The 27823-nt window shown below is 47.1% G+C and overlaps 1 protein-coding gene across 6 annotated transcripts in view; it reads right to left on the bottom strand.

Moving 5' to 3' along the window:
• The window catches only part of CAMK1D (calcium/calmodulin dependent protein kinase ID), a 483060-nt gene that overhangs the window by 344195 nt on the left and 111042 nt on the right, over positions 1-27823 (bottom strand). For 3 of the 6 annotated variants that reach the window (XM_063669556.1, XM_063669557.1, XM_063669555.1), the window contains exon 2: positions 27626-27724. The exons of the other annotated variants lie outside the window; for them this stretch is intronic. In XM_063669556.1, coding sequence (XP_063525626.1) covers positions 27626-27724 — 99 coding nt within the window. The remainder of the gene's footprint in view (positions 1-27625; positions 27725-27823) is intronic. 6 annotated transcript variants of the gene reach the window in all.

Genomic DNA, 27823 nt, shown 5'->3' with positions numbered 1-27823 from the left:
GCAGTGTGGGGTAATTCACCTGAAATAATCCATGTATTCCTGGAAGAGTTCACATAAATCAAAATTTTCCATATAAAAGAGGAAACCCGATAATTAAAGGGACCTTGAGGAGAAGCCTATTTTAATGTAAAAATTTAGCTCCTAAAATGGTGAGAACATATGAACATAATGCGAGGGACAGCAGATACCAGGGCCTCCTTCAGGGTGGAGGATGGGAGGAGGGAGGGGATCAGAAGAAATCACTATTGGTTACTAGGCTTAGTAGCTGGGTGATGAAATAATCTGTACAACAAACCCCAGTGACATGAGTTTACCTATATAACAAACCTGCACGTGTACCCCTGAACCTAAAATAAAAGGTGTTTTTTTTTAATTAGCTCCTAAATTTCTCCTTTTGCCCAGGTTTAAGTTTTATGTGTGATTTTTTTTATTTTTACATTTTTAGAGACAGGATCTCATTCTGTCACCCAGGCTGGGGTGCAGTGGTGCGATCATGGCTCACTGCAGCCTCAAACTCCTGGGCTCAAGTGATCCTCCCTTCTCAGCCTCCCAAGTAGCTGAGACTACAGGCATGAACCACAGTGCCTGGTAATGCATGAAAAGTTTTAAAAGTGGGCCCCTCGGGGCTGTAAGCCTCTGGCCCACTGCCTGTAACACAAAGATTAAACTGAGAGAGACCCCAAATTCCACGGCTCTGTTTCACTGCTGCCTCTTTATAAAATCTTGTAACAGAGAAGCTGGCATTTTGGCTGGGCTACAAAGAAGGAGTTTACTCGGCAGATAGTTGTACTAGGGTTCTCCAGAGAAACAGAACTAATAGTGTCTCTGTGTGTGTGTGTGCATGTGTGTGTGTGCACGCACATGCGCACGTGGGTACATGGTGCGCATAAGGAATTATAAGAGACTGGCAAGTCCCAGCCGGGCGTGGTGGCTCACGCCTGCAATCCCAGCACTTTGGGAGACCGAGGCAGGCAGATCACGAGGTCAGGAGATCCAGACCATCCTGGCTAACACAGTGAAACCCCATCTCTACTAAAAATACAAAAAATTAGCCGGGTGTGGTGGCAGGCACCTGTAGTCCCAGCTACTCGGGAGGCTGAGGCAGAAGAATGGCCAGAACCCGGGAGGCGGAGCTTGCAGTGAGCTGGGATCGTGCCACTGTACTCCAGCCTGGGTGACAGAGTGAGACTCTGTCTCAAAAAAAAAAAAAGAGACTGGCAAGTCCCAAGACTCACAGAATTAACAGCATGTGTACATGTGTGTGTGCACTGCATGGGTGCTTGATTATACAGAATTATAAGACACTGGCAAATCCCAAGACCTGTAGCGTACGTCAACAAGCTGGAGACGAGACTCTCTGCTAATCTTGTGGCACTCTGCCGTGGTCCCTGGGAGGGAAACTACCTTCAAATCAGGCCCTCTGGGTGACATGGTAGCCAGAGTCTGGGATCCACACCAAGGACTCACTTTGGGCTAAATTTGGCTCTGTTGCGAACAGCGCTGCTACAAGAGACAGACCCATACTCACAGGGCTATCAGGTGTTAAGCCCTAGTTAATATGTAGGGAAAAAAATAATATGACATCTTGGCATTTTTAGCAATTTTCTTCTGAAAGTTCCAACCCTCCCTTATCAGTGACCCTGTTTGAACTCATGACTCCTCAAAAAAACGTTAACATTTCCTGTTTGCAGATAAAGAAGCTGAATTAGAGTTTTGGGCGGTGTGGCAGAGGTGCCACAATCTGGTAGTCACAATCTAAGTCCCACCGTCCCTTCCAGGACTCCCAAAGCACCTACAGGCCCAACGAGCAGTGCCTCTGCAGCCTGCAGACCCACCGGCTCCCTGTGACCAGCCCTCCCCTCTCCTCCACCTGGGACAGGCAGGTGGCGGCAGACACATTTGCAGCTGGGGGCACCTCGCCACTGAACCTGGGGGCCAAGCTTCACCACCAGTGTGCTGCCTGTTTCTACTCCCTCCCCCACGACAGGGGGCACGAGGAGCTCCACCACCAGACAGAATCCCCAGGAAGCCCTGACCATCCCAGGAGCCACCACTGGCCACAGTCCTTCCGCTCCCCAGGGACAGCCGAGAGGCAGCCACATCTCTCTACCTCGGGAGCTCCTCCTCCCCAGCTCGGTCTCACCCACTCGCTGCAATAATCTGCCTTAGCCATGTTCGCTAAAAATACACTTCGCCTCTCGGTTACACTTACTAATGCATTCTATTTCAGGCCTGTGTGCATTCTTGCTTAGAAATACCCGTATGGGGAGCGGTGAAAACATACAAGACGTGAAGGCGACTTTCCCTCCCGAAAGCCTCCTCTCTGTCCGGCTGTGCTCAGCACACCAATCTGAAAAGCAAATCTTTCCACACCGGATGGTAATCGGTGACATTACAGAAAAGGCCTGGGGTAGGAGGAGAAGGGAAGAAGCCAGTAAGGGCAGAGATTTCTGCGGGGCACACCATGGGGTACCCCTGCTTCCTGGTCCTCACACCTGCCCTCCCACGACATGCCCAGCCCAGCCCCACCCCCTGCCCCCCCCAGAGTCACTGTGCCCACAGGAGCAGCTGCAGAGTGGCCTCTCCACTGGAGTCATATGCCACATGTTAGAAATCTGGAGAACATCTCAAGAGAGCCACAAGCTAGGCTCTCCTCCACAAGCCGCCCCCTGGATGACACTTTCCACATCTGAGGCCAGGGGACATCATCGCTTCCACTGCTCAGTGGTCCCCCTGAATGAGCTCACCCTCCCCGCAGCTATTTCCCTGCCTGGCTTCCACCATCTTGGAAGAGCAAGTGAGCTCAGCTGCCAGTGGCTCCCTGACTTGGCCGGTGTTTCCAAGAACTTCTGCTCTCTCCTATAATTAAGGAGGATAATGACAGCTCTCCATCTCCGATCTCTGCCTTCCTGCAGGGAAGGAGGCAGAAGAACGATTGTGTGATCAGTGTTTAAAGTCCTTAATTCATGTTTCTTCTTCCTGTTTTAGCCCAGGATCTCCTGTAATTGGCCCTCCTCCCTCCAAACACAGAGTTCACGCGTTTTCCTCTATCTGGAGGTGAAACATGAAGAGACATGGTGACTTGGTGTTGCCAGCCGCAAAGCAGGCGGGGCCGGAAGCAGGGATTGCAATGCCCGGCGGGAAGCTGAAAGCAGGGAGGAGGCTGAGCCGGAGCTCAGAGCCCAGCTGGTGCATATTTATGTCTTCCTTATTGCAAAGCTCATGGGTGACAGACACTTGGATGCACGCAGTGAAGCATGTGGAACGCCACCCAAGCCTGCCTTCTACAGGTCCAGGATTGTAGCTGCGGGCACCAACCTCACACCCCCATGAAGTCACCGGGTCACCAGCTATAAAATCAGCTCATCAAGAAAATTAAAACTGGAGGCCAAGCACAGTGGCTCATGCCTGTAATCCCAGCACTTTGGGAGGCTGAAGTGGGTAAATCACCTGAAGTTAGGAGTTTGAGACCAGCTTGGCCAACATGGCAAAACCTGGTCTCTACTAAAAATACAAAAATTAGCTGCGCATGGTGGTGCATGCCTGTAATCTCAGCTACTTGGGAGGCTGAGGCAGGCGAATCACTTGAACCTCGGAGGCGGCGGTTGTAGTGAGCCAAGATCACGCCACTGCACTCCAGCCTGGGCAACAGAGTGAGACTCTGTCTCAAAAAAAAAAAAAAAAAAAAAAAAAAATTAAAATTGGATCTCTTTTTTTAGAGGCCAGGTATGATGACTCCAGCCTGTAATCCCAGTGCTTTGGGAGGCCCAGGCGAGAGGATCACTTGAGGCCAGGAGTTTGAGATGACCCTAAGCAACATAACAAGACCACATCTCTACAAAAAATAAAATTTATAAATAAATTTTTAAAAAAATAGAAATTTAAAAAAAATTAAACATGAGACTGCTATAATCCCAGCACTTTGGGATGCAAAGGCAGGCAGATTGCTTGAGCCCAGGAGGTCAAGAACAGCCTGGGCAACACAGCAAGACCCCGTCTCTACAAAAAATGCAAAAGTTAGCCAGGCGCAGTGGTGCACACCTGTAGTCTCAGCTACTTGGGAGGCTGAAGTGGAGGATTGCTTGAGCCTGGGAGGTTGAGGCTGCAGTGAGCTACGATCATGCCACTGCACTCCAGCCTGAGTGACCAAGTGAGACCTTGTCTCAAAGAAAAATTAAATTAAAATATAAAGCATGAGACAATGATGCTCCACAAACACAGAATGGAGTCTCCCACAGGGTAGAATTTAGGGGCTACACCCAGGTCCACCCAGACAGCAGTGCAGGGCAGAGAGGAAGCTGGGCATTAGAATGGGAGATTAGAAAGAAAAATGGGAACGGGGATCTAGAAATGAGTGTTTTTCTAACCATATTACCTCTTTTGCACACTTAGCTAGCACCGTGATGTGGGCAGGGAAAGGGTTATTAACCACCTGAAATATGAGATCCTACCTTCTGAAAACGTCCTGAACCACAGCAGCAGCAGCAATGTTATTTATGGAGGTCTCTTCCACCCTTAGTAACAGAAAGCGCGGCTGTGAACAAGGAGCTCTCCCAGCACTGTTGTGACATCCCATGGGTGAGTTCAGAGACCAAAATTAGCCCTATCGCCTGGCGGTCTATCTTCAGGTGCTACCACTAAATGCAATTACATGTGCATAACAAAAGACAGTCACAGCCACACAGTGTTCATCAAGCTGGCCCAGTAGGTATCAATGCAAATGTGTGTGTCACATATACACGCATATGGGAGAAAAAACCCACTAGCACTCAGGAAAAGTTCCCCAGGTTCCCAGGCCTCATCCTTTTTCATTTTCTCTGCTATTCCTCTGAATCTGGCTCCCAAGACAGAAGAATTCACTGCTTCAAGAGAAAAAAAAATTCTATTATTCCAACTTTCTTTCCTGGAGCATAAAGAGTGAAAGTGGCCGGTGAGATTTCTTGAGCAGGAAGAAAGTTACTTCTCCATTTCGGCTACCGGGTGTTATAAAACAAGTGGGGAAGCAAGCGCTGACCCGGAGGTCCCCTACGTGGCCCTACATCTCCACCCAGCTCCGAAGGTGACCTGCGGGAAGGGCCTCATTCCCTCCAGAACCACCCCCAGCTTCCCAATGTGCTGCTGGGCACAGTCTGCAAACTCTAGCGGGCAGGGGTGGGGTGACAACAGGAGAGAAGGCAGGAGCCAGCACTATGCTACGGGTTCACGTCCCTCCTTTCAGAGACAAGCTAAGAGGATTAAAGAGGTAATTGTTGCTTCTGGAGCTCTTCAGCTATAAGATGCTCTATAAATACCGATAACCACCCCCTCAAGGGAAACACATTTCATTACAGTGGAGGTAAATGCTGCATCAGCCTGCAAGAAAGATGTGATGGATCACGAAGGGATTTGCTGCCATTCTAAGCAGACTGATGGAGTGTAACTATTAAGCATCGTGAGTGACCCACACAGTGTCCAGCTCTGACTGGAGGCCCGAGCTCCCTGGGCTGCTCGTAATTGCCCGATGGGTTCTTCCTGTCCACTCCACAGACAAAAGCAATTCACTGAGACCATGGCATTGCAATAAAGAAAGAGGTGAGGCCAGGCGCGGTGGCTCACACCTGTAATCCCAACACTTTGGGAGGCCAAGGCGGGCAGATCACCAGATCAGGAGTTCGAGACCAGCCTGACCACCATGGTGAAACCCCGTCTCTACTAAAAATATAAAAATTAGCCGGGCATGGTGGTACATGCCTGTAATTGCAGCTGCTCAGGAGGCTAAGGCAGGAGAATCGCTGGAACCCGGGAGGCGGAGGTTGCAGTGAGCCGAGTTCGTGCCACTGCACTCCAGCCTGGGCAACAGGGCGAGACTCCATCTCAAAAAAAAAAAAAAAAGAGTTTAATTGACACAAGGCCGGCCACACAACATGGGAGACAGGTTATTACTCAAATCAACCTCAGAGGCCATGGTTTTTCAAGGACAGTTTGGTGGGTCAGGGACCAAGGGAATGGGTGCTGCTGATTGGCTGGGAATGCAATCATAGGGATTTGGAAAATGGTCCTGGTGCACTGAGTCCCTTTCCAGGTGGGGCCACGGGACTGGCTGAGCCAAGAGTTGAGGGTCCGGGTGGGGCCACCTGGTCATCAGAAATGCAAAAGCTGGAGAAGATATCTCAAAAGGCCCATCTTAGGTTCTAACATCACAATAGTGATGTTATTTACAGGAGTAATTGGGGAAGTTGCAAATCTTGTGATCTCTGGAATAATGGCTGGTAACCATTTAATTACGCCCACATCTTAGCAGAATTCAGGCCCCTCTTATCCTCCTAATCTGGTGGCCCTTCATTCGTTTTATAAAAGCAGCTCAGTTTGGAGGAAAGGCTATTATCATTTAAACTATAAACTAAATTTCCCCCCAAGTTAGCTTGACCCAAGCCCAGGAATGAACAAGGGCTGTTGGAGGTTAAGGGCAAGATGGCGGTTGGTTAGATCAGATCTCTTTCACTGTCTTATTTTTTCTCACTGTTACAATTTTTGCAAAGGCAGTTTCATGGTTGCATGTCATATACCTATATGTTTCCATGTGGCCATCCAATGTGCACTTATTAAGCATCAACTCTATGCCTGAGAGGCGGTGGAACCTAGCAGTTGGGTGCATGGGCTCTGGGGCTAGGCAGCCTAGTGGGGATCCTGGTTCTGCCTGCTCATCACCTACATGACCTTGGGCAAGTCCCTTAACCTCTGAGCTCCTCCCTTTCCTCCTCTGTAACATGGGGGTAATAAGAGAACTCACCCCATGAGGTTATTGCAAGAATTCAACAAGATCATCTGAGTCCAAGTGGTTAGACCCTAACTGACACACAGCAAGTGATATCAAAGGGATTGCTATTAGAGGTACCTAGCAAATATATGGCTCTACAGTATTTTGTTTATTCCTTGAGTGGTTTTTTTTGTTTTTTGTTTTTTTTGAGATGGAGTCTTGCTCTGTCGCTCAGTCTGGAGCGCAGTGGCGCGATCTCGGCTCACTGCAACCTCTGCCTCCCGGGTTCCAGTGATTCTCCTGCCTCAGCCTCCCGAGTAGCTGAGATTGCAGGCGTGTGCTACCACGACCAGCTAATTTTTGTATTTTTAGTAGAGACAAGATTTCAGTTGGCCAGGCTGGTCTCGAACTCCTGACCACCCATCTCAGCCTCCCAAAGTGCTGGGATTACAGCTGTGAGCCACCGAGCCTGGCCAAGTATTTTAAATTAGATTACTTTGGTATCAACAACTAGAGGAAACAGGAAGGATCTGCCAAGCAGGTGTGGACCAAGCCCCTACCCAGTGACCAGAGATGTGTGGGAAACAGACAAGAAGCAGAAGACAAGGTCACTGAATTTGGAGCTTACCAGGGCCCCAACAACGAAGGGGTGCTTAGGCCTTTTTTTAGTCTTTGGCTGCCAGGCAGTGGCATTTGGGGGGGCAGAAAGCAGAGCGTGTATCCAGGACATTGTTGAGAACTGTGGGCACAGAGTGATAATAAACAGCAGACTGCGTTATAGTGGATTTTATTGTTGCTTTAAGTTCTATGTAGACAATGCACTCCCTCGGCTCCTCCTCCTGCCCCGTCCCTTTGCCTTGGTACACCCATGCATGTCAGGATCCCAGCCAGAAGAAAGAAGAGCTGCTCTCCTGAACCTACCAGTGCCTCCTGGGCAGTGACAGGCTTCCCTCTGCTGCGGGCTCCTGAGCTGTACATACTCGAAAGGCCAGAGCACACCTGTGGGGCGAGAGACAAGCCCAGGTGAGAGTCCCTGTCCTGCCCCTTGGCTGAGTGGGAGACTCACCACAGAGCTGCTCAAAGCATGGTCCTTCCAGCAGCGGCGGCAGCAGCAGCACTGCCAGGGAACTTGTTAGAAATGCAGCTTCTCGGCCGGGCTCGGTGGCTGGCGCCTGTAATCCCAGCAATTTGGGAGGCTGAGGCAGGTGGATCACCTGAAGTCAGGAGTTCGAGACCAGCCTGACCAACATGGTGAAACCCCGTCTCTACTAAATACAAAAAATTAGCCAGGCATGGTGGTGTGCACCTGTAATCCCAGCTACTCGGGAGGCTGAGGCAGGAGAATCGCTTGAACCCGGGAGGCGGAGGTTGCAGTGAGCCAAGATTGTGCCATCTCACTCCAGCCTGGGCAACAAAAGTGAAACTCCGTCTCAAAAAAAAAAAGAAAAAAAAATGCAGCTTCTCCAGCATCATCAGGACCCACTGGCTTAGCAGTGCTATGGGCGGGGCCAGCAGCCGTTTTCACATACTCCACAGGGCACTATGATGCATCTTCAAGTTTGAGAGTCACTGGCTCCCAAAAAAGTTACTAAAATGATTCTGAGTCACAGTTCCCTCATTCATAAAAAAGAGTTAATTGGACGCAACTCACAAGGCTATTGTAAGAATTAAAGGAAAAAATACGTCAAACACTTGGTAGAGGGCCCTAAACGTTGCAGGTGCTCAGGACGCTGTGGCGATGACTCTTATTATCATTCATGTCAGCGGAACAGATTTACCAAACAGCAGTAACTCAGAAACAGCAGGGAGGATGGAATCTGTAACAGGGAAGCAGTTTAAAGGAGAGTGGGAGAGAGAGGCTAAGATCCTACTGCACAGTGCTCAAGAGACAGGAAACTCACAGTTCCTCAGGATTCGGGGCCACCAGTCCAGGTTACCTGTGATCCAAGTTTCAAGATCCACAGAGATCCCCACAAACTCTGACTCCTCAAGTACCTTGGACTTGGAATTCCAGGAAATAAAAGTGCACCCCATATTAGTGTTAAAATAAGGACAGGCCGGGGGCAGTGGCTCATGCCTATAAATGCTGGGACTGGTTGGGGCCAGGAGTTTGAGACCAGCCTGGTCAACATAAAGAGACACTATCTCTACAAAAAATAGAAAAAAAAAAAATTAGACAGGATGGTGGTACATGTCCGTAGTCCCAGGTACTCAGGAGGCTGATGTGGGAGAATTGCTTGAGTCCACGAGATTGGGGCTGCGGTAAGCCATGATCACACCAACACTCTAGCCTGGGTGACAGAGTGAGATCTTGTCTCAAAAAATAAGTACAGGTTGGGCACAGTGGCTCACACCTGTAATCCCAGAACTTTGAGAGGCCGAGGCAGGTGGATCACGAGGTCAGGAGATCGAGACCATCCTGGCTAACACGGTGAAACCCCATCTCTACAAAAAAAATACAAAAAAAAAATTAGCCGAGCGTGGTGGAGGGCACCTGTAGTCCCAGCTACTCAGGAGGCTGAGGCAGGAGAATGGCATGAACCCGGGAGGCGGAGCTTGCAGTGAGCCAAGATCACACCACTGCACCCCAGCCTGGGTGACAGAGCAAGACTCTGTCTCAAAAAAAAAAAAAAAGAAAGAAAGAAAAAAAGAAAAGGTGATATAAAGAGGCACAATAGCCAGATGGACAGCATCTAGAATTCAAGACTAAGGAGAGAATGTGCTGAAAGAATCCCATCTACAAGACTGGAATAAAGCATACGGGATTCCATGGGATCCAACACCACCACTGCCTGAAACGATGGCAGAGGTCACAAGGGCTTCCCCACAGCCAAATACGGTGGATGTTTGTCAATCACCTTTCCCCTCTGGCATCGCACAGGTGAGCACTCCCTCTGCCTTCAAGTTCTTCCCCCTTGACTTCCAAGACATTGTCGGCCCTGGTTCTCATCTGAACAGCCTGCCCGCCCCTCCCTCCACAGTCTCCTCTGTGGGCTCCACTTCCCTGGCCCATGTGACTACCACATGTCGTCCTGTCTCTTCCAGCCCCTTCACCTGTCTACCTAAATCCTGTTCTTCCTGCTCTGGAGTCTGCAGTGGTGCCTATGAAGAGAGTAGAATGGGACCACACTACAGGGCAGACTCCACCTCCTAATCGTGTCCCTTTCGTCTTCCCCAGTCATCTCAGATGGACACAGGAGTAGACAACAAAGAGGACAATCTTCTGCTTTTTTGAGCCAGAGTTTTGCTCTGTCACCCAGGCTGGAGTGCAATGGCATGATCTTGGCTCACTCCAATCTCCGCCTCCCAGGTTCAAGCATTCTCCTGCCTCAGCCTCCCAAGTAGCTGGCATTACAGGTGTCCACCACTACTCCCAGTTAATTTTCGTATTTTTAGTAGAGACGGGGTTTCACCATGTTGGCCAGGCTGGTCTCGAACTCCTGACCTCCAGTGATCTGCCTGCCTCCGCCTCCCAAAGTGCTGGGATTACAGGTGTGAGCCACCACACCTAGCCTGGACTTTTCTTCTTGTGACTTGCATTCTTTCTGACAATCCCATGCCCCGGGCATTGGCGATGACTCCATAATCCCTCAAGCTTCAGGTCCATCCTAGGCATCAGACCTCTCCATCCAACTGCCTACTTAACTCTGCCTGGATATTCCAACAGCACCGCAAGAGCAAGTTATCTGCCAGTAAACTCACTGTCTTTCCCGTAACAGCCACTCCTCTAACTGTGGGCTTCACTCCAATCCCACATAACAGGACCTGGAGCAGAGAGAACGGAGAGCTGGGTTTCCTCCAGTGTACAGATGGGCAGGCCTGCTGAGAAGAGACTTATGGGGCCAGATGATGAAGGGCTAGTAAGAGAAAAGCTGCCATGACTAATCCCAACTTCAAGTTCAAAGTAGGGAAAGAAAAGAGGTGGAAATACTTATCACATTTAATATCAAATTATCCTCCCAGTTTCATCTGTCACCTTCGAAACAAACCAGGAAAATATGACCCTCCCCACTCCAGATTCCCGAAATAAAAAAATCCCGACAGGATAAGAGAAATTTTTGTAAGGAAATATAATGATCCTCGCTGAGTAAGGATCTAAATTTACACTCATTATACGGTATCTTTATTTCATTTTTCCAGCTTCATTTTATAGTCACATTGTAATTATCTTTACCCTGCGGATCGTCTGTAGATCCCACGGGGCTTCCTCTCCTGTTCTGGGGAGCCCTAAAATAAATGCACGCTCTGTGGTCTCTCAACCCACCCTCCCCCTTTTCCAGACATCCTAGCTCACGGTCATCCAGTCACCCAAGCTAGAGATCTGGGATTCACTCTAGACTTCTTCTTTTTTTTGAAAGAGAGTCTTGTTCTGTTGCCCAGGCTAGAGTGCGGTGGCATGATCTCGGCTCACTGCAACCTCCGCCTCCCAGGTTCAAGCAATTCTCCTGCCCCAGCCTCCTGAGTAGCTGGGATTATAGGCACGTGCCACCATGCCCAGCTAATTTTTGTATTTAGTAGAGACGGGGTTTCACCATGTTGGTCAGGCTGGTCTCAAACTCCTGACCTCGTGATCCGCCCCCCTCGGCCTCCCAAACTGCTGGAATTACAGGCATGAGCCACCCCGCCCGGCCTAGACTTCTCTCTTCCTCATGTATCAGCATTTAGTGCAAACTGATGAATTCCCATAATGTCTATTTCCTAAGCTGCACTCAAATCACCACTTTCCCTGCTCCTCCCTCTCCTCTCAACTCTTCTAGCGCCACCATCACTCAGGAAGCCATCACCTCTAGCATGATATATGTTCACTGTGGTTCCTATTTAACACAAGAGTGAGGAGAACCAGTTCCAGAACACAGTCCCTCTGAAGTCCATCTCTAACATCGTATACAGTATGATTCATGTGACATAGCAGCAAAAAAAGGGGAGAAGGAAGCAACTTCCATGTCCATCAACGAACTAATCCTAGTTCCCAAACTCAGACCTAGGAGGGGTGAAGAACTCACAGAAGACCTAAAGGAACTGCAGGAAGGGTCTCAAACAGATATTTGTACACTCATGTTCACAACAGCATTACCCACAGTCGCCAGCAGGTAGAAGCAACCCGGGTACCCATGAATAGAGGAATGGATAAACAAAAGGTGGTACAGCCAGACAGTGGAATATTACCCAGCCTTAATGGGGAAGGAAATCCTGACCCACGTTACAACATGGACAAACCTTGAGGACATTACGCTAAGTGAAACAGACCAGACACAAAGGACACATACAGTATGACTCCACTTATATGAGATCCCTAGAGTAGTCAAATTCGTGGAGACAGAAAGCAGAATGGTGGTTGCCAGGTGCTGGGGAGAGGAGGAATGGGGGGCTTGTTGTTTAACGGGTGCAGAGTGTCAGTTTTGCAAGATAGGAAGAGTTCAAAACATGGATGGTGGTGATGGTTGCACAATAATGTGAATGTACCCAATGCCACCGAACCACACATTATAAGATGATTAAAATGAATTCGACCCATATAAAATGACTATGTATATACCCAAAGGAATGTGCACCATTCTACCATAAAGACACATGCATGCTATGACTCTGCCATCTAGTCACCAGTGTAGACTTCCCGGGCTTGCAGCTGGCCCTACGGCCTGCTGCCGGGTGACCTCAGACAAATCTCAGCCTCTCTGGCCTCAGTTTTTCCATCTGTAAACTGGAGACAATAGCAGTTCCTACCTCTTAGAGTTGTTATAAGGATTGAGTGAATTAGGCCGGGCATGGTGGCTCATGCCTGTAATCCCCGCACTTTGGGAGGCTGAGGCAGGTGGATCACGAGGTCAGGAGATCGAGACCATCCTGGCTATCACAGTGAAACCCCGTCTCTACTGAAAATAGAGAAAATTAGCTGGGCGCGGTGGCGGGCGCCTGTAGTCCCAGCTACTCGGGAGGCTGAGGCAGGAGAATGACGTGAAACTGGGAGGCGGAGCTTGCAGTGAGCCGAGATTGCACCACTGCACTCCAGCCTGGACGACAGAGCGAGACTCCATCTCAAAAAAAAAAAAAAAAAAAAGGATTGAGTGAATTAATATCTACAAAATACCAGACAATACCTTGCACATAATAAGGACTATGAAAGGGTTCATTATTGTTACAGTTTTTTTCTTTTTGAGTCAGAGTCTCGCTCTGTCACCCAGGCTGGAGTGCAGTGGTGTGATCTCAGCTCACTGCAACTTCCACCTCCCAAGTTCAAGCAATTCTCCTGCCTCAGCCTTCCGAGTAGCTGGAATTACACCACCGTACCCAGCCTCAGTTCACTATTGTTATGATTTTGATAGGCAAAGGTCTTCACGATGTGGCCACAGCCTACTTTTTCCAAGTGCAACTTCTCCCCCTGGATTCCCACATGACATCGCTGCTGGCCTGTGCCCTGGCATGCCACACCTGTCTGTGCCTGCAGCTTCTGCATCCACCACTGCTTCCACCTGGTGTACCCTCTCCCCTCCTGCCCCACGTTGGCCCAGCAAACTCTAAGAGGCATCTCTTTACCACCTACAGCTTTCCTGACTTCCAATCAGGCATACGCTCACTTTCCTCTGTGTTTCTGCTCATCCTGGCCACCTTAGAGCAATCCCTACCTGGATATTTCAGCTTCCCTGGCTCCCTGGGTAAGGAGCAGCAAGTTCCTGCAAGGCAAGAACTAAGCCACTCATCCCTGTACTCGCAGCCTCAAGCTAAGGGTCCTGCATATAGAAAATGATCAATAACAGCCAAGTGAATGAGGCCAGGCGCGGTGGCTCATGCCTGTAATCCCGGCACTCTGGGAGGCCGAGGCGGGTGGATTATCTGAGGTCAGGAGTTCGAGACCAGCCTGGCCAACGTGGCGAAATCTCATCTCTACTAAAAATACAGAAATTAGCTGGGCGGGGTGGCACATGCCTGTAATCCCAGCTACTCAGGAGGCTGAGGCAGGAGAATCACTTGTACCCAGGAGGCGGTTACAGTGAGCCGAGATCATGTCACTGCACTCCAGTCTGGGTGACAGAGCAAGACTCCATCTCAAAAAATAAAATAAAATCAGCTGAATGAATTGAGTGCCAAACTGAAAGAGTGAGACAGAGACTAGGAATGAAGGGAGAGGAAAAAATAAGAAACAACCGAACAAGCGAGGCCTCCCTGCATCGAGGGAGAAGGGATGTGTTCAAAGAAGAAGAAGCAGAGCAAGGTTTTGAATCACAGGAAGGAAAGAAGCTCAAGGCACATGAGGAAGAGCAAGCAGAATGTGGGACATGGACCATCTGAGGCCTACAGAGCTCACCAGGCCTAATCTATACATGCTCGTGATAAGTTTAGACATGAATACACAGACAGGCAAGGAGGAACTGAAGGCAGAGCATCGCTGTATCTCAGCGTGTCCCCACACCTTAGTAAAGAGAGTTACAGGTGACTGTGAACTCGACAAAGGAGAAGGTTAAGGGTAGACGCATCTCAGATTAAACAGGAATCAAGTCAAACTCAGAGACAGCTTTTCCTTTTTTCTTTTTTTTTTTTTTTTTTTTTGAGACAGAGTCTTACTCTGTCTCCCAGGAAGGAGTGCAATGGTGCAATCATAGCTGAATGCAGCCTCAAATTCCTGGGCTCAAGTGATCCTCCCACCTCAGCCTCCAAAGTAGCTGGGACAACAGGTGTGCACCACCAAGCCCTGCTAATTTTTTTGTATTTTTTTGTAGAGAGAGAGTCTCGCTATGTTGCCCAGACTGGTCTTGAACTCCTGAGCTCAAGCGATCCTCCCATCTCGGCTTCGCAAAGTGCTGGGATTACAGGTATGAGCCACCACACCTGGCCAGAGACAGCTTTTTCAACATGTCTCTCCTTAGCAGGAAAGGAATAAATTGTGCTCTCAGGAAAAGAAGAAATCAGATCCATTCTGCAGGCAGGGGGCTCGGTGGAGAACCAGGAGGGATGGGAGTGAAGGGGCAGGCATTCTAGTCCTGCCTTTCTTGATTCTCAGGAAGGAATGAGCTGAAGGGCCCTTGGCCAGTGCCCTGGCAACCTGGATAGCTCCTGCCCTGTTCCTCCTCAGGTTTTAGGCTGCTGAGCTCTAGTCAAAGGACCTCAGACACGGTTCACATGGTCACCTGATGTGTACACAGCCAGCCCCACCCTGGCCACTAAGAAACAGGTTCACCACCTTGAACGAGGTGCTGTTTACAGTCAGCGGTCAATACAGACAGCAGTTGGGTCTCATGACCAAAGGTAAACATGAAAGAGAACCATAGAGGAAGCCACTCCCACATGGACCCAGACACATTGATCCAGACCAGGGGCTGATCCAGAGCAGGGCTGATTCCCACTTTGAAAGTGGGACAAAGCCTGTTTCCTGCAGCCTGCAGTGAACACGTGCACTGGGGTGGGGGAATCAGTCACCAGTAGTGGCCACTCAGCCTCAAGCTTCAGATCAGTACAGATACAGGCACACAAGAAAGTAGAACTAGAAAAAAGCATGGAGGAAAATAATATGGGAAAAAGACACAAAGGGAGGAAGGAGGAAAAGGAGCAAAAAAGAAAGAGGGGAAGTCATAATGGAGCTCTAACAAAAAGAAGGCAAATCAACCAGGGCTCCTGGAGCAGAGCCCCACCACACACACACACATACACACACGCACGCACGCACATACACACACACAATGTGGCTAGGTTTAGTACAGAGGTGGTGGCAGTACACTGGGCCATAAGCACACCTCAAGCCACGGTTTCTTGGGATTCAAAAACCATACACGACCAGGCAAGGTGGCTCATGCCTGTAATCCCAGCACTTTGGGAGCCCGAGGTGAGTGTATCCCTTGAGGCCAGGAGTTCAAGACCAGCCTGGCCAACATGGTGAAACCCCATCTCTACCAAAAACACAAAAATTAGCCGGGTGTCGTGGCAGGCACCAGTAATTCCAGCCACTCGGGAGGCTGAGGCAGCAGACTCACTTGAACCCAGGAGGCAAAGGTTGCAGTGAGAAGAGATCACGCCACTGCACTCCAGCCTGGGTGACAGAGCGAGACTCCATGTTGGGAAAAAAAAAAAAGAAGAAGAAGAAGGAAGAAGAAAGAAGAAAGAAGAAGAAGAAGAAGAAGAAGAAGAAGAAGAAGAAGCATACACAGTATTTTAGAGATTTTAGCGAAAAATTTACAATATGGGTAAATGCCCAAGATATGTCACTCTGTGGAAAAGGGAAGAAACAGCATACAATACAAAAGCAATTCTGTTAACTATGCACAAAAATGGCCTGGAAAATACATCAAAAATCTCACAGTGGTTATTTCTGAGTGGTGGGATTGGAGTTGATTTTTATACTCCTGGTCAAGTCTTTATATATCATACAAAGGAATGGCATGGCACACTTTCCTAAATTTAAAAAAGCTGCCCTAAATATACCATCTAGAAAGTCAAAGTTTTCAAAAGCATTACAGAGAATTGTTATAAAATCCAGGAGGCAAATGCAGACCTCAAGGCTAGCTATATTTATATAATCATGGACATTTTTGAGACAATCTGAAAAACCTAACGATCTGGTTGTTTATTAACAAGTGAACATTTAGAATCATTTAGACATATCTTCAAATCCAAAGAAAAATCTAAAGCAATCAAGCAAATATTCACTATCCTTCTGTCTGGTATTCTCCCATTTATATAACTAGCAGGATATACCCTGAGAAAGTGTTCCATACTTAAGAAGAACGGTACCCTAATACACCAAAAAAGTGACAACAGGAAAAAAAACAATCAGCCAGGAAGAAAAAAGGTTCTGAAAGAACTGATTATATACAATGACTGAAAAGATGAATTTAACACATGCATTTACCAAATCCTTCGAAAGGGTCATTTCCACTAAAGTGTTCTCCAAGTGAAATATAACATTTTCTCCAGAAGGTGTACATTTTAAAACTGGATTCTTAAAAGCTTGTGAAATAATAATGTACTATAAACACATCTACAAAAGCTTTTTATGATATTAGCTTTTCCCGGAAGTAAGTTATCCAGGTTTCCACATCATAAGCTGTAGTTGTGTAGTTATGTGTTTATGAATTAGTAATTCCTGGGGCAGGTGGGTTGTTTATTTGCCACGACTGTGGTGGAGCGTGACAAACCCAGAAAGAGAATATGATGCAGATGTCTCCTTCCTTGGTTATGCCCCAGTGGAAGCCATAAATATATTGCCATCTGCACACCTCCAAGGGAAGGCCTCGCTTGGAAGAAAGGGTTAATTGCATGAGCACCTTGTATGGGCTGAAGTCCAGATATTTTCTAAGTCTATACGAAAACGGGAGGAGGGTGGGGGAACCTCTACCTTCTAACCTAGAATGCTGGGTCTAATTCAAGAATATAGAAATGCTGGGTGGCTTTTCTCTCCCTAAATAGAAACAAGGCCATGTTCCCATTCAGAGGAGACCCTTTAAGCTCAGCAGGCATGGACTTCAAGGGTCCCAGAATACAACAGGCTCCTTGCCCTACACAGCATCGCCCCCCTCCTCTTCTCACCCCATTTCCTCTTTATCCGGGGAGCTACAGGTCTCCATCCCCTCAGAATCTCTCCCTGTGAAGCCGTTCACTTGATTTCCACCCATGTGAATCCCCCACCTTGCCCGGGCAGGACGCTATGTGGACTGCTGACGGCAGATGAGATTTGGGACCAGAAAGAGGCTGCTAAATAATGAATAAAAAGAAGCACCCCCGGCCCTCCAAGACCTAATTATTTGCTTGCCTGAATCCAATAAGAAAAACAACCCCATGAAAGGAAAGGATGACAAAGACAGAGGCTAATTCTTCTCAAACCTTCTGGAAATTCTAGTTCCGAAGGGGGAAGGTGTGGTCAGGGATTTGGGTGCAGATCAGACTTAGAGCCCCTGACAAACCTAAACTACTCCACATCCACCCATCACATGGGCTGGAGGGTTAGGGTCATGGGGGGTTATAGGCACAAAGGGCCCCCACCAGAGGGCTGGCCCCTCCCCAGAGAGCACAGGCAGTGCTCCTGTGTGGGGCTGTGAAGGAGTCTTTTTACTACAGTCCATGCCATGCCACTCCAGGACAACCTTTCCTCCCCTACTAGGGACACCCCAATCATTCCAAACTCACCTCTCCTCTGCACCTGGGAACCAGCTGCATCCCAACAAATGCCCAGAAAGTTCTAGTTCCACCTCCGCCCCTGAGGTCCACAACACGGCTTTTATTTTCTCCAATCATACTTCACCACTTTAAAATTGCTTTTAAAAACCATATTTGAGGCCGGGCTCAGTGGCTCATGGCTGTAATGCCAGAACTTTGGGAAGGTAAGGCAGGCAGATTGCTTGAGCCCAAGAGTTTGAGATGAGCTAGCCTGGGCAACAGAATGAAGACCTGTCTTTACAGAAAATACAAAAAAAATAGCTGGATGTAGTGTTAAGCACCTGTAGTCCCAGCTACTCGGGAAGCTGAGGCGGGAGGATCACTTGAGCCCAGGAGGTCGAGGCTGCAATGCGCTATGATGGCACCACTGCCCTCTAGCCTGGGTGACAGAGTGAGACCCTGTCTCAAAACATAAAAATTAAAAAGCATATTTGCATAAAATCAGTAGCTCGTATGAATGAACTGTTATCAATTTCAATATCCTGATTATGATATTGTACTGTAAACTTGTAAGATTTACCATTGGGGGAAACTGGATAAAGGGTACGCAGCTATCTCTATTATTCCTGACAACTTCATGCAAATCCACAATTATGTCAATAAAAAATTCCATTTAAAAAACCTAAAGAATATATGTTGTAAACCTCACGTGAACAAAGACCAATCAAGAGATAATCCTACCTACAAATGGTTATACAAACCCAGCCTGGGTTTTGCAGGTGCTTCTGCAGCCCATTTATTCAACAAATACATATGCCATCCCTACAATGTGCTATGCCAAGCATTATGAAGTGTATCTCTGCTAACGCTCTCATAAAATGAGTGTTGATGAGAGAAAAGTCACCTATTCTAGGTAGACCTGGCATAACTGACAATTTCATTTTTTTTAATCAGAGGTGAAATATTTTGACATTCAGTGCATTTGAAAATGCATTAAGTAACTGCTCTATTTAGGCTGATATGGCTCAAGTCACAATTCATAAGTTACCCCAGTCCCAGCTGTCAGGAAAACATGAAAGTGGCTGGGCGCAGTGACTCATGCTTATAATCCCAGTACTTTGGGAGACCGAGGTGGGTGGATCACTTGAGGCCAGGAGTTCAAGGCCAGCCTGGCCAACATGGCAAAACCCCATCTTTACTAAAAATACAAGAATTAGCCAGGCATTGTGGCAGCTACCTGCAATCCCAGCTAATCAGGGGCATGAGGCAGGACAATCGCTCGAACCCGGGAGGCAGAGGTTGCAGTGAGCCAAGATTGCGCCACTGCACTCCAGCCAGGGTGACAGAGTGAGACTCCATGTCAATAAAAAAGAAAACATGAGAGTAGACACCCCATTGCCAAGTCACAATATTTATTACACGTTCCACATGGCAGCATCTACCCATTCCTTCTGCAGGCCACGTATTGATGACAAGTTTCTCAGCTGGCCAAGAGAGGCGAAATTTCAACCTGAGTTCGAGGGCAACATCCTGGGGTGCTTGCTTTGCTTCAAAATGAGTCATCAAAACCCTATACGCCTTTTGGCCAGGAAGTTCCAGAGATTTTAAACAAGCAAATGTGCCCCAGCTACGACAATCCCTGAAACATCCTGCTTCATTTTGCAGCTGTCATCTGTCTGGACCAGATGTCGCTCTCAGCTCATGTAAGAAGCCCTGTGTAGCTGCCGCCACGACCTTCCCATAAAAAAACATTCCCAAGACACATTTCCCAGGCACAGATCCTTCCCAAGGTCAGAGGCTTGAAAGGGGGACAATCTTCCTTGGCATATTTATTGCTGATGGCACTTATCAAAGTATTTTTAATGCATTATCTCATCTGTTACTTACAAATAACACCTCCCCCTAGGAAAACCTATTGACTTCTTAAAAAAAAGACATTCAGAGACAGGGTCTTGCCCTGTCTCCCAGGCTGGAGTGTAGTGGCATGATCATAGTTCACTGCAGCCTCCAATTCCTGGTCTCAAGCAATTCTCCTGCCTTAGCCTCTCAAGTAGCTAGGACTATAGGCGTGTGCCACCACTCCCAGCTAAATTTTAAAAAATTTTTGTTTGTTTGTTTGTTTTGAGACAGAATCTCGCTCTGTCGCCCAGGCTGGAGGGCAGTGGTGCAATCTCGGCTCACTGCAAGCTTTGCCTCCCAGGTTCATACCATTCTTTTGCCTCAGCCTCCCAAGCAGCTGGGAATACAAGGGCTCGCCACCACATCCAGCTAATTTTTTTGTATTTTTAGTAGACACAGGGTTTCACCGTGTTAGCCAGGATGGTCTCAAACTCCTGACCTCGTGATATGCCCACCTCGGTCTTCCTAAAAATTTTTTTAGAGATGGTGTCTCACTATCTTGCCCAGGCTAGTCTCGAACTCCTGGCCTACAGAGATCTTCCTGCCTCAGCCTCCCAAGTAGCTGGGATTATAAGCATCAGCCACGGCATCCAGCCATAACCTCATTTTTTAAATGAAGAAACTGAGGCTAACTCTCTCAAATATTTGTCAATTCCTGGTTACTCAGAAATTGATGATTTAAGATCATTTCAGACTTTTTCTGGCCTCCTCCTATCTGCTTCTAGCAGTGGGCAGGCAGCAATCTAAAGAGAAAGAGAGAGTATGGGTCTCGAGTTAGGTGAAGTAGCAGTCCAGCTCATGACTCAATAGATGACTTTGCATTTAGCCCCCCAGAACCTCTGTCTCTTCATCTGTAATGTGGAGTAATACCACACTGCAGCACCAAAGGGATGATTAAATGCAACAACCTGGATAAAATACGAGGTGGTTGCTAAAAACATTACCTCTGTGATGCTTGTTAAAAATAAGATTGGCTCAGCTGGGCATAGGGGCTCACACCTGTAATCCCAGCACTTTGGGAGGCCAAGGTGGGTGGATCACTTGAGGTCAGGAGTTCAAAACCTGCCTGGCCAACATGGTGAAACACCATCTCTACTAAAAATACAAAAATTAGATAGGCGTGGTGGTGGGCGCCTGTAATCCGGGCTACTCGGGAGGCTAAGGCAGGAAAATCGTTTGAACCTGGCAGGCAGAGCTTGCAGTGAGCCGAGATCGCACTGCTGCACTCCAGCCTGGGTGAAAGAGTGAGACTCCATCTCAACAAATAAAATAAAAAAAAATATAAGATTGGCTCAATAGAAATAAAAATTAACAACCAAAGTAGAATTTTTGAATTATCAGAGAATTTTAATTATATGCAAAACTCTGTGAATTCAGGGGTAATTGGGGATTATCTATAATTAATGGCTGAGACAGAAACACCCAGATGAACAGGACTTTTATTTTCGCTTATCAGAGTTGGTAAAGAAATGCTGCCCCACTATCTTATCCTTCAATTAGAAATCTACCATTAAACCTCTGCACGTAACTGAAATGTACAAACTGCGTGCTTTATGGGTGACGGACAAACCCAAGCTCTCACCCGCCATTCTCATCAGATTTCAACATGACCACTGGAAAGGCATAATGGAATTTGGGACTGATTATTCCTTGCCCGATATCCAGAACGTCTGAGGAATGTGTGTGCTGTTGAATGTGATGTTCTGCTTCAGAGAATTGACTTGTGAATGGTTCCTAAGTGCTCAAATATGAAGAATATGAAATACAACAAAATACATTTGGGATGAATTTGATCACTCTTTTTTTTTTTTTTTAAGATGGAGTCTCGCTCTGTCGCCCAGGCTGGAGTGCAGTGGCACGATCTCGGCTCAATGCAAGCTCCGCCTCCCGGGTTCATGCCATTCTCCTGCCTCAACCTCCTGAGTAGCTGGGACTACAGGTGCCTGCCACCACACCCAGCTAATTTTTTGTATTTTTAGTAGAGACGGGGTTTCACCGTGTTAGCCAGGATGGTCTCAATCTCCTGACCTTGTGATCCGCCTGCCTCGGCCTCCCAAAGTACTGGGATTACAGGCATGAGCCACAGCGCCCGGCCTTGACCACTCTTTTCTGCCTTGTCTGACATCAGCCACTAACACTAAACTCTCAAATTACAGTACACGTGGTGGGGGAGAGTAGGTAAAGCCACAAGATCAAATGGTACACCTTCTGAGAGCATCAGCCTTGCTCAACGTGAGTCTGCAAAAGTTCTGGAGATGGCCGGTTCGTTTACTGACTACTCTCTGCACCTGGGAGTGCTCTGTGGCAATCGGAAAAGCGCTACTGAAGGAGAGGGGAAATACCAACTGATGGAAGATCCACCTGCCGAGGCCTCTGCTAGGTGCCTGCAGAGTGTCCCATTTAATTTGTTACCTAGTCATTCAACAGCCACGGGACAAAGAGGGGACAAACAGCCAGGGGCTTTTATTTATTGTTTTGAGATATATTTTAACCAGGTGTTCAGACCCCAGCTAAGCAGGGGTGTATTAGTCCGTTTTCATACTGCTATAAAGAACTGCCTGAGGCTGAGTGATTTATAAAGGAAAGAGATTTAACTGACTCACAGTTCAGCATGCCTGGGGAGGCCTCGGGAAACTTACAATCATGGCGGAAGGGGAAGGAAGCAAGGCGGAAAGAGAAGCAAGGCACCTTCTTCACAAGGCGGCAGGAAGGAGAAGGAACGCAGGAGACGCTACTACACACTTATAAAACCATCCGATCTAGTGAGAACTCACTATCACGAGAACAGCATGGGGAAAACCTCCCCCATGATTCATTTACCTCCACCTGGTCTCTCCCTTGAGACCTGCAGATTATGGGTATTTATAGGGATTATAATTCAAGATGAGATCTGGTGGGGAAATAAAGCCCAACTATATCAGGGGGCGATACACATCAGCCCCCTCAACTCACCAAGAGGTGAGAAAAAAGCACCGAGAACTTGGTAGTGAAAACAAAAGAGCAGTAATCTCAGAGGTGAGAAAACTGGCTAATAGAGACACAGATGTGCTGGCAGATTATGAATTCATGTTTACTTGAAAAGATAAGTTGTTGCATTATAAACAAACCACCAAATTTACTAACAACTAAAATACTGGTAAGTACCAACCTATGATATATTTATGCATAATTTTTTTAAAACTCTTACAGCTGGCCAAGGGCAATGGCTCACACCTGTAATCCCAACACTTTGGGAGGCTGAGGTGGGTGAATTCGAGACCAGCCTGGCCAACATGGTGAAACCCCGTCTCTACTAAAAATACAAAAATTAGCCAGGTATGGTGGTGTGCACCTCTAATCTCAGCTACTCAAGAGGCTGAAGCAGGAGAATCGCTTGAACCCGGGAGGCAGAGGTTGCAGTGAGCCAAGATCATGCCATTGCTCTCCTGCCTGAACGACAGAGCAAGATTCCATTTCAGGAGGAAACAAACAAACAAACAAACAAAAAACTCTTAGAGCTTATTTTCATTCTCTAAGCCAAATAGAAAATAAGTTTGCTGTTATCGGTCTTGGACTCTAGACATGAGTGCCAGCTGCTGGCTGCCCAACAGAATTTTGACAAAAGATGTTTATTCTCTGGCATATGCTCATTTTTTCTTCCAGCCCAGATAGAGTGCTCTCTGTCTATGCCGCTAAGCTCTGCCCTGCAAGCTATTCTCACTAACACCACTTCACTGCAGAGGACTCCATTACCTTAACGGGTTAGAAATAAGAGCTCAAAAGCTGGGCATGGTGGTACATGCCTGTAGTCCCAGCTACTCGGGGCAGGAGCTGAGATGGGAGGATTGCTTGAGCCCAGGAGGTCAAGGCTGCAGTGGGCTATGACCATGCCACTGCACTCCAGCCTGGGCAACAGAGCAAGAACCCAACTCTAAACAAAAAAGAGAATGAGAGCTCCACAACTCATATCAGCCCATTAGGTATGTCACATCTGAACTTTGACCCTTCTCATGTTTAATAATGCATACTACACAGAGCAATAAACAAATATCAGCTCTCTTTTTTGTAGTTGTTCCTGCTACTGTCATATTTTACAACAATTCTGTTAGATGGTCTTGAGACCCTCACAAATATGGTCCAATGCTTATAACCATTTACTCAAAAAAATAATTCTTGGCCAGGCACAGCAGCTCACGCCTGTAATCCCAGCACTTTGGGAGGCCAGGGCGGGTGGATCACAAGGTCAAGAGACGGAGACCATCCTGGCTAACATGGTGAAACCCTGTCTGTACTAAAAATACAAACATTAGCTGGCCATGGTGGCACATGCCTGTAGTCCCAGTTACTTGGGAGGCTAAGGCAGGAGAATTGCTTGAACCTGGGAGGCGAAGGTTGCACTGAGCCAAGATCACGCCACTGCACTCCAGCCTGGCAACAGAGGGGGAGACTCTGTCTAAAAAAAAAAAAACAAAAAAACTCTTAATAGGCCAGAAATTAAAATTATCCATTTAGTAATGAAAAATAAATGAATTCTTCATTAAATTAACAGAATTTGGACTTTGATAGAACACTAAAACTCTTGGGAGCATACACTCATTCTTTCGTTAAGTCGCAAGGGAGATAAGGGTCTTGGTATAAGATGTAAGAAGCGCTGGGTGGGAATATTCTGGTGAAGTGGATCTGAGAGAAGCGTGTTCATTGTTTCAGAGAACAGGGAACAGTTCCCAAGAAAAACAGTGTTTGGTTTCTGTGATGAGCAACAAACTTCCTCCTCCAAAGATAAGTGGCAAAACAATACGGTCTCCACTCAAGACATCTACTCTAAGAGGTACCTTGGCTACCATCATAGAAGAACACCTAAAAATAACTGTGAAATATTTCCACCACTGTTGGGTTACTTTTGGGTATTCTTACTTTGAAAGCTTCTTTTTTTTTTTTTTTTTTTTTTTTTTGAGATGAAGCCTCGCTCTGTCACCAGGCTGGATTGCAACAGCATGATCTCAGCTCACTGCAACCTCCACCTCCCGGGTTCAAGCAATTCTCCCGCCTCAGCCTCCCGAGTAGCTGGGACTGCAGGTGCATGCCACCACACCCAGCTAATTTTTGTATTTTTAGTAGGGACGGGGTTTCACCATGTTGTTCAAGATAGTCTCGATCTCTTAACCTCGCGACCCACCCACCTCGGCTTCCCAAGGTGCTGGGATTACAGGCGTGAGCCACTGCGCCCGGCCAAAAGCATCTCTTCTTTAAACTGCTACCCCAAATAGTAAAAACCATTAAAGAATCAGACGACTCCTACCCAACTGCCCTTCGTCCTTTCTTACTTTTGCTACCCTATTCTTATTTCCCACCTAGAAAGTAAATTCAGAAAGATAACACAACACGCAGAGCACCGAACATGTATCCTCAGAGTGGCCAGGTGCCTTTCTACATCCTTGAGCACAGCTGCTTACGGCAAATCAAACCTGCTCTGGCAGGGTTGTCTCACTCTCGCAGCAATGGTGGATGTGGACGATCCTGTCCTCACAGGCTGGCTGCAGCAACTCCCCTGGCCAGCCCCAGAGATGCCGTCCAAGCTTCCTGTAAGGTGAATTGAGGAGACAGAGTGGAGGTCCTTCTGCAGTCGCTACCTACTTTTTTCCTTTATCTACTAGGAAGCAAAGATCACATCCTCCCAAGTCCACCCTGAGATTCTAAGAGGACAGATCTGACAAAGCTCTGAATCAGCTAGTCCTCAAAGAGAGTCCAACCCTTTTAAGCAATTAAGAATTGGGAGGCCAGGAGTGCTGGCTCACACCTGTAATCCCAGCACTTTGGGAGGCTGAGGTGGGAGGATTACTTGAAGTCAGGAGTTCAAGACGAGCCTGGGCAACATAGCAAAACTCCATCTCTACAAAAATTAAAAATAAAATAGGGTTGGGTGCAGTGGCTCACACCTGTAATCCCAGCACTTTGGGAGGCCGAGGTGGGTGGATCATGAGGTCAGGAGTTCAAGACCAGCCTAGTCAACAAAGTGAGACCCCATCTCTACTAAAAATACAAAAAATTAGCCAGGCGTGGTGGCAGGCACCTGTAGTACCAGCTACTCAGGAAGCTGAGGCAGGAGAATTGCTTGAACCCGGGAGGAGGAGGATGCAGTGAGCTGAGATCGCACTATTGCATTCCAGCCAGGGTGACAGTGCAAGACTGTTTCTAAATAAATAAATAAATAAAATAAAATAAGCTAGGCATGGCAGTACAGACCTGTAGTCCCAACTACTTGGGAGGCTGAGGCAGGAGGATCGCTTGAGCCCAGGAGTTCAAGGCTGCAGGGAGATATGATCACACCACTGCACTCCAGACTGGGCAAGAAAGTGGAACCCCATCTCTTCAAAAAAAAAAAGAATAGAGAAATAGGAAATACAACAAGCTTTCATTACCACCTTTTTGTGCTTTTCCTAGAATGACAGAGGATGTCTGCGACTCCTGGAGCTTTTCCTTAATATACCATAGAGTGGAGTTTATCATGATTAGGAAATAAGAATCTGTATGACTTTGCATTTTTTTCACCCTGAAAACAAAGCTGATTTCTGGTGTTTTCATAACTAGATCACAGATCTAGCAATGCTTGTGAATATGCTGGTTCCATGTCAGATGGAGCTATAGTCTGCACTGGTTGTCAGGAAAAGCCCAGACTCGCAAATCTGGCTGCCCAGTCTGTGTTATTTTTCCTTCATTCTCTGAGCAAAACTTAACTCTTGCTGTTGCAGACCTAGAGATGCTGGAAGCAATAACATTGCCTTTCCCCACAGCTTTGATCCATGTTCCTCATTATTTCTCAAGTTTCACCAACATTTAATTGAACCCAAAGAGACAGAGAAAAATCTCTCTTGCAAACTAATCATTTCATCGTAAAAATTTTAAAAATAACCCCATTAATCTTTCATCGAATTTAGAAACTATGACAGATAACTCTGCCACTAAAAAGACAAGGAAGAGAAAATATAAATAAATAAACACAAGAGAAATATGTTTCAAATATCTACATTATCTACTGTGGAGCTATTGCCCTGGGATTCTCAGAGAATGACTGTCATGAAGACGTATGGAATATGAGGGCTATGTGATTTATCTGAGTGTATGCGTGGGTTTTTTTCAATTTTCTGTAGCTAATATATCACAGTAAAGAGGAATTTTTTTAAACTACTGAATAGAAAAAAAAACCAGACTCGTCACAGTAATGTCTCATCACCTAATAATCTATGGTTATAGTCACAAATCATTTAGATAACATTAACCCCAGAATAACCTGACTGTTGTGAAAGCAAACTATCATGGTCAAATCCACTTTTTATTTATTCAACTAAATTCCAGTGTTCCACCAACATAGTAGTGGACTGGCGCACAGTCACCTGCCATAACGTGTTTTTTTTAATTTGAAACTTATGTGAAGTGATAATTATATTATGATAAAATATAATCCTGGCCCAGCACCGTGGCTCACGCCTGTAATCCCAGCACTTTGGGAGGCCAAGGCAGGTGGATCGCCTTAGGTCAGGAGTTTGAGACCAGCCTGGCCAACATGGCGAAACCCCGTCTCTACTAAAAATACAAAAATTAGCCACACGTGGTGGCGCATCCCTGTAATCCCAGCTACTCAGGAGGCTGAAGCAGGAGAATCACTTGAACTCGGGAGGCAGAGGTTGCAGTAAACTGAGCTCACACCACTGCACTCCAGCCTGGGCAACAGAGCAAGATTTCGACTCAAAAAAAAAAAAAAAAAAAAGGAAAGGAAGGAACAAACAAACAAACAAACTTATCTGAAGTGATAATGATATGATGATAAAATGTAATCCTGACTGCTGTAGCAAAAGATTAAATGTAAGATTTTACACCACTTTATTATCCTAGGTGCAAATATTGTTCATAGGGCCAGGCGCAGTGACTCACAGCTGTAATCCTGACACTTCAGGAGGCCGAGGCAGGAGGATCGCTTGAGGCCAGGAGTTCAAGAGACCAGCTGGGCAACAACACAGTGAGACCTCATTTCTACAAAAAATATTAATAGCAACAATAAAATTAGTTGGGCATGACAGCACACACCTTTAGTTCCAGCTACTTGGAAGGCTGAGGTGGGAGGATCACTTG

Source organism: Pongo pygmaeus, chromosome 8 (genome assembly GCF_028885625.2).
Source record: "Pongo pygmaeus isolate AG05252 chromosome 8, NHGRI_mPonPyg2-v2.0_pri, whole genome shotgun sequence".
Taxonomy (NCBI): domain Eukaryota; kingdom Metazoa; phylum Chordata; class Mammalia; order Primates; family Hominidae; genus Pongo; species Pongo pygmaeus.
The sequence above is the reverse complement of the archived record's forward strand: the minus strand, read 5'-3'. Positions and strand labels throughout refer to the sequence as shown.